Consider the following 18049-nt stretch of genomic DNA (forward strand, 5'->3'; position numbering starts at 1 on the left):
AGTGACACCAAGCTCCTGGCTGGGCACACACAGCAGCCAGAGCCTTCCCTGGCTCCAGGGTGCAGTGCCAGTGAGAGGCTCCACTGCTGCCAGTGGGTTTGCATCTGGGGGGAAGTGCATTCTGAAGGTGTTCAGTGACAAAAGCCCAGGCAAGTGTCCAGTGGGACCTGTCAAAGCATCCTAAGGGAGCTAGAGACTCAGCCTGGTAAGGCACCACTGGGATTCCCACAGCTGCTTCTGCTGCTGGAATTCTGCATTTCCTAATGCCCAGGGGCAAGGTCCGATGGGCCTCAGCTCTGCAAGTCCTGGGAGCAACACTTGGACTAACTGTGGTGATCCTGACACAACAGGTCACTGTTTGCCTTCGGTCATCTCTTTTTTACCTCAAAAGAAGGACAACAGTGCACATGGAAGTATTATCTCTTCACAAAGATGAGCATTTTTGAGCAACTCATTAGCAGAAATCAATTTTCCTGTTAGAAGCCCTTTGGGCAACAAATAATTTATTTTGCATACAGGCAAACAACATTAATGGCCAATTACATTCCCACTTCCTGCACTGATGCTTACATTAAAATTAATAACACTTCTGCCAAATGTGGGCATCACACAGCTCCTGCCAGCAGAGTTGTCTGACTGAAAACTCGGTATCTTTGCATTGTGATGGATTTCTTTGTTGTTGTTTCTTATCTTATTAAGCACAAAAAAGGTGTGTGGGAGAAATCACAAGGCAAAACTCACCAGCCAGAGCAATGCTGCAGCCCACAGTGATAGGAGTGTTCTACACTAAGGGAAAAAGGTGCATTGTGCTACTGTCACAGTGCTCAGGAGCTCTCTCCAGCTCTTCATTTTGCAGCAATGGGGTAAAAATGTACCACATATTGCCAAGACCGGCCTTTGCTAAGCATCTATCCTGAAGACTATGCTGGACTCTAGTGGGCGTGTTGACAGGGCCACAAAGTTTGATAGGGCACAAACTAGACTGTGACCTGGGGAGAACTGAATGGGGAAGGGGGCAGTGGAGACAAGCCCTAAGCATCCCTCTGGCATGGAAAGATGAATGGCATTTTGGACAGATTAGTTTAATTTTTGTTTCCTGCAAGTGTTTTATTGCATTGTCATTATCACTGACTGGTGTTCCTCACTGCTGTAGGTAACATTCAGGATGTGGACATCCTCCTTCACAAACACATTCCAGAGGAAAGCAATGAATCATGGAGTGAGGGAAAGGGTGGTTTTCATTTGTCTGCCCTACAAGCCTGTGGTCCAAATATGCCATCCTCTCCTCCTAAGTCAGGAGGAGCCAAGATAAATCTTCCCCGAAGAGTTTAGAGGATATTCATATTTTTACCATTCTGAGACCTATTTTTCCTGTTGCTTGTTCTAACAGCTTCATACCAGTAATTTCAGTGTGGGTGCTCACATGCTATGAACTCCAAACTTCACTTCCCCACAGTTTGAAACAGGTACTACAGGCTCACGCCAGTGTTTTCCTCTAATCCTGCCAAGCATCACCCTGGCAAGCCCTGGGGAAATCAAGCTTATGCCAACCCTTCTCCTTCCCAGACCTTAACCCTTCTCTGTCCATTGATATTACCCTGCCAGGAGACACAGGGACTGTGGAAAGCTATTCACTTCAAAACGTGCCTAACTTCAGTGTAGCTAACTTTTACAAAAGAGGTTGCTGCTGAACTCTCTTGAACAGCAGGACATCTGAACCACATGGCTGAGAAAGGACTTCCCAGCTGCAACAGGAAAAGGGCAGCAAGCACTTCAGTGCCTGGCCCACAGACTTAGGACTATAGGACTTTGTAAGGAGAGATGACACCTGTCCTGACAGGAGTAAAAGCACTACTGGAGCCACAGAGATGTCTCATCCCACATAAAGCTATTGAGTTCTCCCAGCCTAACCTTTCACAGCACACTGCAGTACATCCACAGCACACCACAATCCACATTTAATGAGCTCCAGATGGGGAGGGTGTGTGCCACACGTGCACCTGTGCTCAAGGATCTGCATCTGTACATAATCCCATGTGTACTTAACCCCGCGTGTACACATGGGGTCATTCTGCAATGCTTTGACTGGGCCTTGCTCTTACATCACTCCTAAAGCAGAAAAGGAGATAAAAGAAGACAAAGCAATTTTTAGTCCCCTTGGTAATGACATTGTGTTGACAGCATTGATGGGATGGGACTTTATCAGAAGCTCAAATGCTTTGCAGGAGATAGAAGAACACAAGCATGTACTTAAGGCATATTCATAGAATCAAAGAATGATTTGGGTTGGAAGGGACCTTTAAAAATCATCTAGTCCAACTCCTGACATGTCCCAAGGGAATATCAAAGAGGGGAATTACTAAGAACTGCTACTCAATGGATACCAGAGTATCCATTGATACTCTGATGGATACCAGAGTATCCATCTCCGGTATCTCCAATACCGGAGAATGATTAATTGCTTACAAAGAAAATTCTCCCTGGGGCTACATTTTGTTTTTATTAGGTGGGAAGACCAGATGAAAGAACAGAAAATATTGCAGTGACAATCACTAAGAGCCCACTGCAGAAATCCTCCCTCCCCCACGGCTGGCTGCAGCGTGGGTTTTGTGGACAGATGATCTCTTGGGTGTGTCTACATGTAGGTGGTTGAGAATTAACTGCAGGCATGAAACTGAAGCTCAGAAAACCCTTCGTGTTCTCAGTCAGGAATAAAGCAGTAGTAAGGCTAGTGCAGAGGGCCGTGAATTGACTGACAGCTCCACACCAGTGAGATGGGAGCCAGCAGTGGCCCAAAAATCCAGTCAGAGATGAGTTGTTTCTGCAACATCTAAGCTGGCTTCTCTTCATTCCTCCCCAAGCTTTAGCTGCAGTTTTAAATTCTCAGTTGATGAGGCAGATCCAAATTACCATGCCATTCTTCACAGGCTAAGAGGCTAAGTTCTTTTTTTTTTTGATTTTTGATTTTTTTTTTCTTTTTTCTTTTTTTTTTTTTGCATAGGAGGGAGAGGTAAGAAAACAACCTGGCTTAGTCATTTCTGAAATGACTGGGTAGTGTGTTTATATGCTGTGAGAAGTTCAGTAGTAACCTAGAGATGGAGACAGAAAAATGCAGACTGGCAGCTCACATCCTTGAGAGAGCAACTCCTCAGGTCTAAAAGGGGTATGGTCAAGGTGACTTGAACTAACAGACCTGTAATGCCTAATAGTTTGAGTGTCTGTAGGGTGTGGGATGACAAAATGTGGAGAATTTTAATAATTTAAATGCATTAAAACTCAAATGTTTGTCTCAAAGTTAAGCCACACTTTGCAGGTGACCAAACACTGAATTTTTGAGACCCCAGCATTCACAATGTCTGTGAGAGTAAAACACTGCTGCTCTTTCACTGTATGGATTTGCTTTCAGCAGTCACTCAAAAATGCATTTTGAGTCCCTGACACTCCCATTTACTTCTCAGAGCTCCTCTAAAAACCTTTCAGATCCATGTTCTGAAAAATGAGGTGAAATATGTCACCCTGATCCCCGCTGCAACCTCAGTGCCACCCAGAGAGCTCACTCACAAGTGTGCGTGTCACAGTGTCCCCAGGGACTTCTGTTCAGTGGGGATGGTGCTAGACCCTTGGTGGCACGTTCTCCAGCCTGTCCCACAGACCCACATTCCCTCCGGGACATGGAGCAGGTGCTGAGCCCTGGTCTCTGTCTCTCCCCTACTGAATCTTCATCTCAGATTTTATCAAAGGAACCACAGTCATCTCTCACAACAGGACTTCCTAAACCAGCAAAGAAGAGGCAGGGTTTGGGCTGTCCTGCACAGTTCATGGTGAAATGTCATTTGGTGATACAGAGAACTCAACACAGTGATACTGAATCTCAGAACTACATGGGACTGTTTCCTCTTCCTGACTTCCAGATTTTAACACCAATGTCTCATAGAACAGAAAATAGAAAGGTTCTGATGTCTCCAGTGCCTGAAGTTTTTGCATTAAAAAGGAAACCTTGATATTCTTTGACAGACACAGAACCTAAATGACCCTCTCCTATCAGGAGACAGGCTCATTAGTGCAGTTATGCATTGGCAGTTAAGCACCAAGGAAGAGAAAGAGCAGCCACACTGCATCCATTCCATTACTTTGGTGCTCATGTCCTCCTCTGCAAAGGACTTGCCCAGAAGCAGTTAAGGTATATACAGGCAGTTTTTCAAGCTGCAGCATATTGGAAGAAGACTGAAAGCAATAAGTTCAATGCAGCTCAGAAACTGTCTTGCATGATTACTCTGTCTTCAAAAACCAAGTCAGGCACAAAGGGAAATACAAATAACCAAGGCTGGAGCTTTGATGCTTCAAGAGAGGAAAAAAAAAAAAACACCAAAAAACTGTGCCCTCTTTTCCAAGCACAAGTGAAAAACTACATTAACCAAAATGAGTGCTTGGCCCCATGCACTGTGCCATACTGACAACAGCTACTGCAGTTTAATCAAAAAGCCTCTATTGGCAGAGCTTGGCACCTTTATGGTACCTTTAAATTCATAAACCTAAGAGGGTTTAATTCCTCCCTAAGAGGGATGAATTTGCATGTTAGCTTGCAGAGAACCATTCTCCCTGCCGTTGTAAAATCCTACAACTCCACTGCAGCCTGATCAGCTGTACTAGTATTTACTAGCAGGGAGTTCGTCCTGAAATCTCTGGGTGCAAACCAGGGCACACTTAAAATAGCATTTTTTCACTCTGCCACTCCCACCCCATGCACCCACCTCCTGGAGTACATTACAAGAAAACTGACTCTTCTCCATCATTCCCATTACTTAAGTGATCTTAAATTATTCCAAGGACTGGTTAAGCTCCAGCCTTATTAATTCAAGCAGAAAGTGTGGAAGAGGGAAGACTGACAACACACACAGACAGCAATTCACTTCTTATAGCCTAGCAAATATTTACAAGGAGTCCATTTTCCAGAAATCCAAGTGGTGTGTCCTGCAGGTGAGCAGAGTGCCCACCACCACAGGCTGTGTTACATGAAGAAGACACCGTGTCAAAAGAGTGCCAAGTGAGAAACTGTTGGGTGAAAGACTTGCTGTGACCATGTGGATAAGTTACAAGGGGCTTCTCCTTCACTACAGACCTACCTATGTCCCTCTGCATATATACACCCATATATACACACATACACACACACAGAGATAGATGGAGAGATATAAATACATGTGTGCACACAGGCAAACACTCATACATATATATATATATATATTTATATATGTATATATTCTCTTCCAGTTCTTGGAGTGGTTACAACTACTTTAGTCTACAAGGCATCCTAAGGGCACTTCCTGGCTCTAGCAATAAAGTCCATCGTATTGTGGAGAGAAGTAAAGGGAATATCATTGAGGGAGAAGAACAGAACAGTTTTCTATCTTGTACAGCATCAGGTAACAGATTGACACCTCTGAAAACTATCATTGCTGTTTCTGAGCCCAGATATTTTCTCCCTGCATTCCAGGAGGGCAATTGTTGATCTTGTTCAACTGCAGAGGTGCCACTATGTTGATTTTCCCTTTTTGGTGGATAAGTAGTTGCTTCCAAACAGTTTGGACTGTGTCATACAATATTCTATGCATCATTTGTGGTTGGTTTGTTTAAAGGGAGATTAAAAGAGTTTTGCTTTTTTCTTCATGTCGTTGCGTCTCCAGAGAGGTAACTTGTCAAACTCCTGTATCGTCATGCCAAATATTTCTTGAAAAACTTCAGGTGCTAAGTGACGCTTTAAAACAATAAAAAACAAGAAGGAAAAAAAAAAGGAGAAAAGGCAATGGTCAGTCAAAACCAAAGAGACACAACAGGAGGTTGGAGTGCCTTAGGGATTTTATGTCACTGTGTAAGAGCCATTGCTAGAAAAAATAATGCTTTGGCAATACACATATCCAAATCCTCATGGCCTTGTGTGCCCAAGGAACCACTCAGGGAATATTTCACTTGCTGAATAAGCAAGAGACAGAGAAATGATTGGTCTGAAGCCATCCAACAAGCAGTGACAGACCAGAGAACAGGACCAGCTCCTGCACGCCCCTGTCCCAGGCTTTGGCAAGTCACCTCTGCTTTTGGAAATCCAAACAGCCACTGGGATTTTAGGAGTGCTCTGCAGAAGGGCTGCAGCATGACGTGCTCCAAGTTCTGAGAAGGAAGATGTCTGGCCAGGCTAACTGTTCAGCACACTTCTCTGCTGCCAATGAAACACTTTTTGGTGCTGTCCTGTGCACAAGTTACTTCTTGTTCAGCCACTTTACAGTGCACTGGATGGGGAAAGTGTCTCCCCATGGCACTAATGTTAGCACAGCACTGAATTCTGATTAGTGACCACATATCTAGTAATAAAAATGGGCATAAACCCAAATTGTTACCCAAACTAACCACATTTTTGTGGCTCCTTCCATTCATCTCCACAGAAGATTAACTGACTTAAGCATCCCCAGCGTTTCACAGGGCTGTTTAAGTCTTCCTAATCCACAAAGCTGTAAACTATATTTGTTTGTTGGCAGAGATTTAGATCCTCGTATTTTTGCATATCAGCCAGTCTTCTAACTAAGTCACAGGACTCATGATGAGTTAAAGAAAGTTAGACTTTTGGTCCTCAAGGATGGCTGACACTGACTCTTAGCTAAGAGATGGTCCCAGAACAAAGTATTGCTCCATTCCATTCTGGATCTTATGAAACTTGTGCAATTTTGGGTTTTTAGCAAATCCACAAGTATATAATGAAAGGCCTGAAAACAGAAGGGGATTGTGAGAAGCTCAGTCTATGAGCAGGGAGACAAAGATGTGGGAGATTGTTTGAGGAGATGCAGCTGCTTCCTCCCAATGTCTGATTCCTCTTTCCCTGATTAGCGCTGAGAATCTTCCCACATTTCTCAGGACTCACATTTCAGTGTTTCAGCTTTCACAAACAACAAACAACTTTAGCAGGAAAGAGCATTTAGGAACTTGCTTCTCTTACCTCCAGCCTGGTTCTGTCTACATCTTTTAGTATTTTATTTCGCCCTCTGTTGGTCACCATGAGTATTTCATATGGAAAAATCTGTTAACAACGTATAAAAAGGGGGAAAAAGAGATATTTATATTTATAGTCTAAAGCAGACAGAACAAAATGTGTGTTATTTTCATAAACACACAAATATTTGTGGGTTTTTTTTCAAAGCAAATATCAATTTGGTGTTTTTTAATTTCTTTTCTTTTCCTTTTTTTTCCTAAAGTTGTATGGAAAACAAGCTGACCTGAACAGATCCAGAACTTGTTTAGCATTGAGCTACCTCACACTGTAAAGCCACAATTTTTATGCTGTATATAACACATCAGCTGGCTTTGGTCAGGCAGAGTCCTTTCTAGACAATGTATTTCCTCATCCATCAATGTATAAATTTATTGAAGTAATTGCATTTGTCTTTCATTGGTCTAACTAATGGTTGCCAGAGTGTGGACAGCCCTAAAGACTGACAGTGAGTGGGCTTTAAAATAATGGAATTACATCAAACCAGCAGCATCTCTGAATAAGCAAAATATTAATTAGTGGAGGCCACTGCATTCAGTAGAATTTATCGCATGGTTTTCCTTGCCTTTTTGGATAGTTAAAGAATTCAAACAACTAACAGAAACAGTGCTGCTAGGAAAGGATTTCAGAAAATATTAGAATCAGTTTCTGGAATCATCCCTGGCAAATAAAACTGTGTTCTAATTTTTTTCTTTTTTTCCCTTGGATAGACACTTCCATGCCTGGAATGACTTAGGAGAGCTCATGTTCTGTCTGCCAGAGCATCTCTAGAGCCCTTCCCACTGCCTGTCTCTGTAGGAAAGCAGCATTCCCAGACCCCTCATCCAACCCCTACTCAAACCAATGAAGTTTTTCTGGAAACTTCAGTGGCAACTGGCTCAGTCTTAACTGTCATTTATGGGTCTTGTCTAAGTCGCCCACTGGGAACACGAGTGAGACCACCAAAATTATCCTGGAGAGAGCTGAGCTATTATTAAATGCTATTAATTACATTATTTCAACATCTGAAGAAGTTTGACTTAATCAACTTTTGAGCAGTACTCAGCAATTAAGTTCATTCAATTGTTACCAATTATCCCAATGAACTTCTCAAAAACATAATAAATAACATTCAGGCATCAATGAACACACCACTGATTTTATTGTAAGTAATAATTATTTAAATAACGTGTGCTTACATACCAATTGTGAGATATGATTCTTAGGAGATTCTGACATTGTCACAATTGTACAATTAAGTCTATACTTGGAATTACATTTTTTTATGTTTGGTACTGGAAATGGCTACTATCAACAGCATTATAGGAAACTAAAATGTAACTTTTCATATTTAAACAGGTAGAGTTTAAGTCAAGATTTATGGTTGTAAGTACATTTTATATTTAAATATTCACAAAAAGGCATGTCTCAATCTGGGCTAGCAAGATGCACAAATTCTGTCCTTTCTGGAGAACCATTTGGTAATATCTGGTCATTATTAGGATTTTAATCTTTACTTTTCATATGTTTCATGCTGACTCTGAACTGGCTTATTTTATTTTAGCAGGTGTAGGTTAGTGTTGGACAATTGACATGAATAAAAGCAGTGCCAATTCACACAACCTGAGGGTCCAGCATCACCTTTATAAATAGCAACAGAAAGTGATCTCAGGAAATTTCCCATGAATTTTATCATTAAAATAACCATTAATAAATAATCATTAAATTTTGTCATTAATAATACTGACAGAATTTGTCACCCAAAACAGCATCCCAAATCACTGGGTACATCAACAGCAGTGGTGACTGTCAGAATTTCTATTGCACTGAAAAAGAAATTATTTGGAATAAAAAGTAGCATCCTAGGAGTCCCCATAGTCTTATTTATATAATATATAAAACCACTTGTAACTGCACAGTGCACTGGGGTCTCAGCTTATAAAGCCAGGGTTATTGCCTTGTACAGTTTGCCTGGAGGTGTCTCGGAAGCACAAGAAGTAATCTGGTTTGCAAAGTGAGCTCCTCACTTAACTGCAGAGATTCTGATCCTTGTAACTTTGTCAAAATCATGATTTCATGGAAGGTTCACCAGCAATAAAGTTGTAAGATTTAAAACACACCCTGGTTGAATTCCCTCTATATGCCATATTCATTTTTGAGTCAGGCATCTCTAGACATGGCTGTAAAAGCATTTCAATTTGTATCTTAAATTATAATTAGCAGACTTTGTCTCTTTTTCCAATAAATCTCCTGAAGAGTTTCTCATATAGGGAATTCAACACTATGGACAGGTCTCAGGTCAACAGTGCTGAGAGCTGAGGAACAGATCCAGACAGACACATTACTTCCAGTCAAAGATTTCCCATAATCTTTGGAATTAAGACAGCCTCAACAGTGTGTTGTGAGCCACGGTATTCTGTAGCACTTTTCAAACTGGACAGATCTGAGACCTTCCCAGTGAGTTTGGCCTGGTGCTTTGGCTGGTGAAAGCCTGGCAGAGAACCAGCTACGGAGCACCTTCCACATCTGTCACTTTGTCCCTAGAAAAGCGTCCTTAACCCAGGGATCACACCTGGGCTGCCCTCAGCCTTCCTGAGCACTAACACCTGCAGAACACAGTCCAGAACAAAGGGAGAGGTTTGGCACATAAGGAGCAGGGACTGAGGTGAGGTAAAAGAAAACAAGGGAACCGAGACATTTCCCTTTTTTTTTCTGCATTTCACAGTAAAATCTTCACTGTCTTGAAGGAAAAGTGAATAACATCTGCACTTGCCTTTGGCTCCAACATGTTAGGCATAGACACTCCTCTGTCCATTCTCATTCCAGGGACATGACCATCCGGGAGGGACTGCATCGGATACAGGTACACATCAGACACAAAGGTTACACACACAGAGGGTAAAGGCACTCAAGCAGTGGTGAAGACAAAGGTGAACTTGCCCTGAGACTTCCTTCAAGTCTTAATTTTTGGTCTTATTATTTCAATCATTGCCATGGGCTACTGTTCACTACTCCTCTGAGGCAGGCAGAGGGATCCTTCAGTCCCCTCAGCCACCACAGCTCCTGTCCCTGCTCAGGCTGGTGACAGCCCCTCCCTGAGCTGACCAGCACCACTTTCCAGGGGACCTGGGCAGCCCAAGAGAGTGGTGGCCCCTCTCCCACCCCAGTGACAAGGTGAAGTTCTTCTCTAGTTCTTCCCTAGCATTAATTCAGATCCCACCCAACAGCACAGAAAGCACTCTTACCCCTCTGGGCTTTCCCTCTTGTAATTTACTGTATCAGCTGAGGAATTTTTTTTTTGTCTGTACAATGGGTAATTTTTACTTTGAACACAAACAGGGATAGGGTAAAATGTGCTGTTTTGACACAGGGACTACATCTAAGGAAATAACATTTGGAGCACAATACATGGACAGCTCTGCTCCCCTCCCATAATCTAATTCTCTTTCCAATCATCATGATTTTGATATACCATTAACAAAATTATCCAAGTAATAAACAATTTCTTAAATTGCCATTTCACATTGTGATTGTGCTGAGGAGCCAGGCAGACTCAAACCATTCGGAAAAAAACCCCTGCAGGCAGTAATTGAAGTAAAAAGGTTTCTATTTGCAAGCACACTTCTTTCTGGCTCATCTGGGATGGCAGCAGTGTAGGAAACTACTGATCAGCCATCTTGTCTGGAGAGCAAATTCCAGGGTAAAACTGAGGAGTTCAAAGCTCCTGGTATGAGAGAAAATTTCCTCCGGCAAATTTTCTATGTGTCTCTGGGGTCAGTACTAGAGAGGCTGGAAATAAATCCAGCCTCAGGTGTCCAGAGAAGGCTATTACAGGTAACTCATACAGGAACAGACAGTGGATTTTACAGAGCAAGTCACAGAACAGGTGTGAGCTGTCTCAACTCAGCTCTGGGGAGGTAACAAGGAGGAATCCGAGGCTGTGCCTGTTTTTTTTTTTTTTGATAAGGATCTACATTGGTGATTATGCTTAAACATGCAGGAAAATCAAAGCTATTGTCTTAAGAAACCCTTCCCTGTAGCAGAAAATTCAGAGTTGAACAAGTAGCTGCTTTAGGTTCTGCTGTCAGTTGATTGATGAAAACCCGTACTCTACCTGGAAATCTGAAAAGCAAAAGAGAAATCTCATCAGCTTTAGAGTGTGGAAGGACAGGAATCAGTCACAATCTACCAGAGAATCCTTCTCTGTTTTCTGGTCTACCTGATTTTTTCCAAAATCCCATCTGATTCTCTAAAGCCAGTAACATTTCTAATTTTGGACCTTGTTTGTAGAGTCTAACACTCCAAGTATTGCAGTTCTTTTCATTAACTCTCCAAGTTTTGTAAATTTCATAAATAATATTGTCAATTTTTATTTGGCACTAACTGGTACCGCATCCAGCTCAAAGTCATAATGAAGATCATGAGCAGCAATGGGGATTAGAGGGCATTATCTCCCTTTCTTCACTGTGGCACATTGCTTCAGGCTGCACAGTGGATGGTAATTTTCAGAGAAAGAAAACACAAAACTCACAGAACTCAGTTCATATTCCTGATAACACACACGTTATTTGCTTTCCATTTGACCCAATGCTAAAGTATGGACAAGGATCAGTTCCACATAACAGATTTAGCAAAATAAACCCAACATTTTTAACAGGTATTTGAAGTGCTTTGAGTTAATTGAGTTTGCCAAAGAAAATGAAAAATTACTGAGCAAATACAAAGTAATCACATCCACAGCCTTAATATAAAACAGCAGAAATGATCAAACATCATAACATTTTTACATTTATTACTAATAGACTGTAAAAGGCTCTTCATCCTTACCTCTAACAGCACCACTCACGTCCCCATAACTGTTGTACTGACCAAAATCCGTAGAGACCGGCTGTAACAGGAAAAGAGGGACAGAACATAAATTCACACTTCAAGACTTTACAAGCAGGTAGGTACATGGGGAGAAATAAATTGCTTTAATTTTTTTTATTTCTCCCTCAATTCTACAACATTTCTTCCTTTGCTTTCTTGCTTTTTTAACAAAGTAGTTTGTGGGAAGGGAAAATAGGATTGGTCTGACTTCAGGTGGTTTTATAAGAAACACTTATCAAACTGAAAATCCAATACAATTGATATGGAAATAAATATCATGGATAATTAAAGCCACCTTTCACTTATCAAAATCACCATCTTCTTACCCTGTGAAGTCCATTTTTTCCATACCCAGGGAGAGAAGAGGTTTTGGAGGCTGAAGCATGTGCTGTTGAATGAGGAAGGGAAAATATTTTACTGGAAAAATCGCATGGAAACTAGAAAACTACAGCACTTGAGGAATCACCTAGTACAAAATACACAGTTAAAAGAGCAAAGCATACACACAACTGAGACACACTGACTTTAAGAAACTCAGTCCCAAACTCAACACAAACTTCCACACATTCTCTAAGTTACAAACAGCTTTATCATGCCATGGTGGCAGGCCATTAATAAGGGACACTGATTTTTCCAGGTTCAAAATCAAGGTGGTCTCCCCTGGATTGAAAATAATGCTCATGGATAATCCATGGCATCTGCTTTGGCATCACCCCCGATTCCAAAAGGGAATTGATGATGGCACTGATTATTCCTGCAAAGAGGGATGGACACATCTCAAATAAAGGAGTTCTTCAACCTGTGCTAAGGTTAATAAAAAAAACATAAGCTCTGAGTTGAGCAGGTAGACTCTAGCTCCATAAAAATTAAAGACAGTGAGTGAGAGCCACAGGAATCCTCTCCAAGGCCATCAAGGCAACACACTTATAAAACAGGGAACACAAGGAAATCTTAGTTTGCTTGGCAACTGCTCCAGTGGATGACTCCAGAGAGACTCATCTTGTCTCTTCTTGGCTCAAAGTACAGCTTTCATGTTACAATGGCTGGTGAATAAAGAGAGTAAAATAAAAGTCCCAAACCCTTCTCTGGAGATGTGAGAAGGCCACAGCCATATATCAAAATGTGCAATGAGGCAAAGAATCTAAGTCACTAATCTAAGTTAGCTTTTCTGCTTTTGCTTTGGAACAAAATACACCCAATGAAAATGTCAGCCCAGGTCAAAACACTGGCCATGTTTAGAATATGCAGCCCCACTGGTCAATAATGCTGAATAGCCTTCCCTGGGAGAAGAGACTAAGCAGGGATAGGAACCACCAGTGTAAGCAAAATGTGTTGTTGTAACAACACATTCAATAACCTAGCCACACTGTGTGTGTGATGTCATAGTCACGGAACACTTCACCCCACTCCTCATCTATATTAAAGCAGCTCTCTCCTCAGAATTGCCTGAAGATCCTCAGCCTCAGATTTCTTCTAATTAAAAAAAACTATGACATTCCTCCCCTCACCAAAACCAGGTGATGAATCAAGCAGATTTTTCAGGGCAGATCACCACATAAACACTTATCAAGCAGCTTTCCCAGATGTCTCTCTTCCAGGACACTACCTGATACATGTATTCTACTTGATATGTGTATTCTGTGGTGTTTACTACCCATTGTTCATGATTAGCTTTATTGCCTCCATGAATTACCTGGAGAATTGTAACGACTGGCAGAAAGGGCTGACCTACCGCGACTCTCCTTTTCCATCTCTTCCTTCAATATTAACTGCCCCAGACCAGAGTTGAGCTACAAATAGCAATTAAAAAAGAGCATCAATAAAATAAAGCCGACCAAGACAGTGGTAGGAATTGCTTACAGAAAGCAAAGGGGCACTTTTTGGATGGTGCTCAGAAACAGCATGAGGACAAGCTTATAACCACCTTCATGAGCTGCTCCTCCTGCAACTGCCGGCGTCTCTGCAGCTCCTCATCATCTTCCTCCCTTCCACTTGATCTGCGTCTCATGTCAGCTCCTGCTTCCACAAAACCACAGCACAGAGAGAGCTTTGTGCATCGGTTCAACTGCAGTTCGAAGATTTCAATGCTAGTTCAAAAAACTGGTCAGTTTGATTTGCTGAATAAACAAAGCAGTATTCCTCACAAAGTCAAAAGACTTTTTCAAAATTCCTTCTTAATAAAACTCACTTGGGTAGCCTGCCCTGTAGATATCAGGCTTGTTATAAACTAAACAAGAACTTAAACTACACACAAGTTCCAAACCAAGCAATGGTCCTGGATACAAAAGTCATGATTGACCCCAGTATAAAAAGGAGCTCACATTGCTGGTTCTGGAAACGTAGGGTTTAATAACACCAGCAGCTGGATCACAGCTGAAAACCTAAAATCTGATTTACATTTACTCTTTTATCTAGACTCAGAGAAGCAAATTTGAATTAACATTTCAAAGGGATAATGAAACTACATTAGTCTCCTAAATGAACACTCGTATTTGAAATAAACAAGGCATTGGTTTTAGTCTAAAATGAAGTAAACTAATTTGATCCATTGGATCAAGCTAAAAATAAATTAAGGCACAGGTGTTCTACATTTTAGTTCCTTAAGTTTTTATTGAATAATTTTTATTTTCTTGAATATTCTCAAGAAGTAATCCGATATGGATGCCAGGGCAATTCCATGAATACACAGGATGTGCTATTGCTGCAAGCATTTAGACAGCAGTTCTATTTTTTTCTGCACAGGGCTTTATCTGATATAGTTATTTACCAACCCTGTGCTGACAAACTCAGTGTTTGAAGTATGTAGACATTTCAAGTATGTAGATGACAGAGCTTCAAGTGGTCTCTGAGCTCTCCCACCCTGTGTCTACTCTCCCAGAACTTCTGTGAAGATCCCCCTGTTACGAAAGCCATACATTCCCTCACAGAGACCTGAAACAAACAACACCTCAGTGCTTCAGACATGACTTCAGGAATCCACCAGGCTAGATTGCTTATTTTATGCTACAGGGGTCAATAAAAACACAACAGAGGGAAAAAATACAAAGAAAAAATTAAATTGATGATGCATATGGATTAAAGAAGAGAAAGTAAGATATATGTAGTGCTACAACACAAAAAAAAAAAAAAAACAAAGTCTGTAGAAACAGTAACTCTGAAAATCAGGAATTATTTAGTCTGTTAATTGTTCCAATTCAGTTGTTGCTTCTTGCCATGAAATTAGTCATGTGGTTGGAAACAATCATGTTTTCTGTGGAATTTTCGCTATTAGCTTTGGACTAAAAGATTAAATAGCATAACTGAAAGAAGTCAGGATTGTGTGATACACCACACCTTTTAAGCTACTGCACTAGAGTTCAAAAAATTTGCTCTATATCTGTGTGATAAAGTCCTTTAGCAAAGCCTCTTCTACTCAGTGCAATTCCACAGTTTTCGACACTGCATAGTCTCACCAGGAGAACTACACTTTGTAGTGAGCATCTGGAGTGGACACCACCTTTCCTACACGTTTTTGCAGCTGCACTGTCCGTGTCCCCTGCTCAGCAGTACCTTTGGAGCCGCAGAGATGAATGGTTTGTGTTTGCATACCTATGGCAGCCAGGGAGGGAGGGCCTGGCCAGTGGTCAGTCTCAATCTTTGGTATCTCGTTGGGTGCTGGTGCATGAGCTGCTGGGAACTTGGAGGACTTGATGATATCCTCGGAGGACTTGCTCTGTGCTGCCAAGGCAGCTGCATCTAGATGGCAATCAGGGAACTTAGCTATGTAATCATCTGGAGCAGTACAAAGGTCAGCCTTATTTTGGCAATATTTTAGACTTTACAAGAAAGTTAGTTTTCAAAAGCAAACATTTTCATATTTTGCTTTTCCAACTGCAGCTTGAAGCAAAGCAACGCCTTTTTCTTGCCAACAGATTGGAATCAAAGCTTCCTCTCCTCCCGCATCCCCACCCCAAAGATAACCCCAAATCAGCTTTGGATTTTACTTGGGTTTCACAGTGTAAGAATGATTATGCAAGAGTGAGAAAATGCAGCCTAACAGTATTTGCCAATATCTCCCAAGGACAGCTGATTATTTATGAGAATGAACTCAGATTTATGTACGAATAAGTTTCTCTCTACAGGAAGCAAACTAATAGATTAGAGTAACAGTACAAATCCTAACACTACTGATGCTAATTACTTCATCTGTGAAAAGCTGCAAAACAAAGAAGAAAAGAAACCTGAAACAAGTATGTTTAACTAGGGGATTTTTTTGTGCTGCTTGCCCTTGCTTAGAGCATGCAGTAGTAGTAAAAGCAGATCTGAACTTATTAATAAATACTAAATTCCATTAAGATCAACTTGGCAGGGCAAGGCACTTGCAAAGCAATGAACCTCACCAACAAAACAGCTTGGTAGTGGGGTTTCCACTTAAATTCCATTTTAAGCCAAAGCCTTGTAAAAGCATGTGAGGATGTGCATTATGGCTTTCTCTTCTTGACATTAAAAAATAAAAAAAAGAATCTAACAGGATTCAGTGTACATTAAACCCAACCTTAACTAGGTCTGAGCTGGAAAACATTAGCTCAAATCACCTCTGCTTATATGAGGCTATGTGTCAGTGGCAACGGTTCCAGAATTTTCTTTCCTTTTCTCTTTTTTCATTTTTAAACAGAAAGACATCTTTTAACAAAGTGATGCACTGTGCTGCTCATCCAAAATGTTCCTGGTAGTTAAGCAATGTCAGTGTTAGATATCATTGGGAATTCTGAGCAGTTGATGATTGGGAAACTCTAAGCATAACTGCAGGCATGGAGGAAGCTGGTCAGAGTTTACAAAAGCATGACTTCAAACAGTACTTACGTATTAGAATTGGTGATGTCAGTGGTTAAACATTCACATGTTAATGGGAGGTGAGGAGATACATTAAAACCATAAAAATAAACAGAAAAAATGTTAAGACTTTTTTTTCAAAATAAGTATATGGTTTGAAACTTAAAAAAGAAAGAGGGGAAGACCCTGATGTGATACCAGAGCAGTGTAATCTGCAGTGCTCACTCCTGACTACAGTGGACTTGTGGGCTTTCCTGCTCATCCCAGCTCAATGGCTCTCAGCCAACTGCTCGTCTAAGCCCTGCAGTGCTGCTGATTTGCTACTTAACCCTAAATACAGTTCACTGAATAAAACATCTGCAAAGGGATGAAAATTCAGTCTACAAATAGTGGAGTCATTTGTCTTTCACTGAGGTAAATAAAAGCCATCTCTTATCCACAGCTTTCTATTCACAACAGCAGGGAAGAGTGAACACACTCCTTCATGATGATTGCTTTATAATGTTCCCTATAAGAGTAAACACACTCCTTTATAATGCAGCCTTCACCTGTAGGACTAAAGACAGGCAAGGCTGTGGGCTTCTGCAATCACTGTCATTTCAGACTTACTATGACAACACCAACACCAAAAAGCTTAGAGCACTAACACTGCTGTCCAACTCAGAACCCAAACACCTGGAAAAACAAGTACAGCAAACTACATTACAGGGCTGAGAGTCAAATTAGCCTTGTCAGTGATAAGTCACCTATAATATCTTCACAAATCAAAGATTCTTATTTAAAGCCACATTAAAGGTACATTCAGAATTCCAGTCTGATTATATCTTTATCTTTGCTGCTGAAATAAATTATTATACTGTATCTGTTTAAAATAAGGATATTTTGTGAAGTCCCTGTCAGAGATCAGTCTGTTGTTAATTCATTTTAACATGATCAGTACCTGTACTCTTAAAATAAAAGCTTAAAGAAGAGAAATGCTGGAAGGTATCATAATGCAAACAGCAAAATCTCAGCAATTTTGCCATTAATATCCACATGGCAAGATTAAACCATATAATCCAAATGAAACAACAGGCTTTAAAACATAATCACTTTCCAGGACATGCAATTACAGCCGCTTCAAGCTTGGACTACTAAATTTTTATGCTTGCAAAGTAAAAACGGAATGCTTTTCACAAACTGCACACTTTTCAATTCAGTTGACACGCCAACTTTGAAATAAAAAGGGAAAGGTCATTTACCGTGTTGTTTGTAGATGGGTGGTTTCCTGTAAATGTTGACACCTTGATCTGTGATATTAAGAAAGAGAAAAAAGGGAATATGAAAACGACTCCAATTGTACATAAAGATAAC

At 41.0% G+C, this 18049-nt stretch overlaps 1 protein-coding gene across 20 annotated transcripts in view; it reads right to left on the minus strand.

The window, feature by feature from the left end:
• Nucleotides 1-2941: 2941 nt before the first annotated feature.
• ABLIM1 (actin binding LIM protein 1) overlaps nucleotides 2942-18049 on the minus strand; it is a 189811-nt gene continuing 174703 nt past the window's right edge. For 10 of the 20 annotated variants that reach the window (XM_068198147.1, XM_068198149.1, XM_068198143.1 and 7 more), the window contains 7 exons: nucleotides 17938-17985; nucleotides 15473-15619; nucleotides 13809-13900; nucleotides 13578-13674; nucleotides 12211-12272; nucleotides 11843-11903; nucleotides 10306-11137 (listed from right to left, as the gene is read on the minus strand). In XM_068198147.1, the coding sequence (XP_068054248.1) occupies nucleotides 11100-11137; nucleotides 11843-11903; nucleotides 12211-12272; nucleotides 13578-13674; nucleotides 13809-13900; nucleotides 15473-15619; nucleotides 17938-17985 (545 nt within the window). In that variant the 3' untranslated portion in view covers nucleotides 10306-11099. Of the gene's footprint in view, nucleotides 5756-6985; nucleotides 7067-9788; nucleotides 9864-10305; nucleotides 11138-11842; nucleotides 11904-12210; nucleotides 12273-13577; nucleotides 13675-13808; nucleotides 13901-15472; nucleotides 15620-17937; nucleotides 17986-18049 lie in introns of those variants that run through there. The other 10 variants (XM_068198150.1, XM_068198144.1, XM_068198148.1 and 7 more) reach the window with 5 other exon arrangements.

Source organism: Anomalospiza imberbis, chromosome 8 (assembly GCF_031753505.1).
Source record: "Anomalospiza imberbis isolate Cuckoo-Finch-1a 21T00152 chromosome 8, ASM3175350v1, whole genome shotgun sequence".
In the NCBI taxonomy this organism is placed as follows: domain Eukaryota; kingdom Metazoa; phylum Chordata; class Aves; order Passeriformes; family Viduidae; genus Anomalospiza; species Anomalospiza imberbis.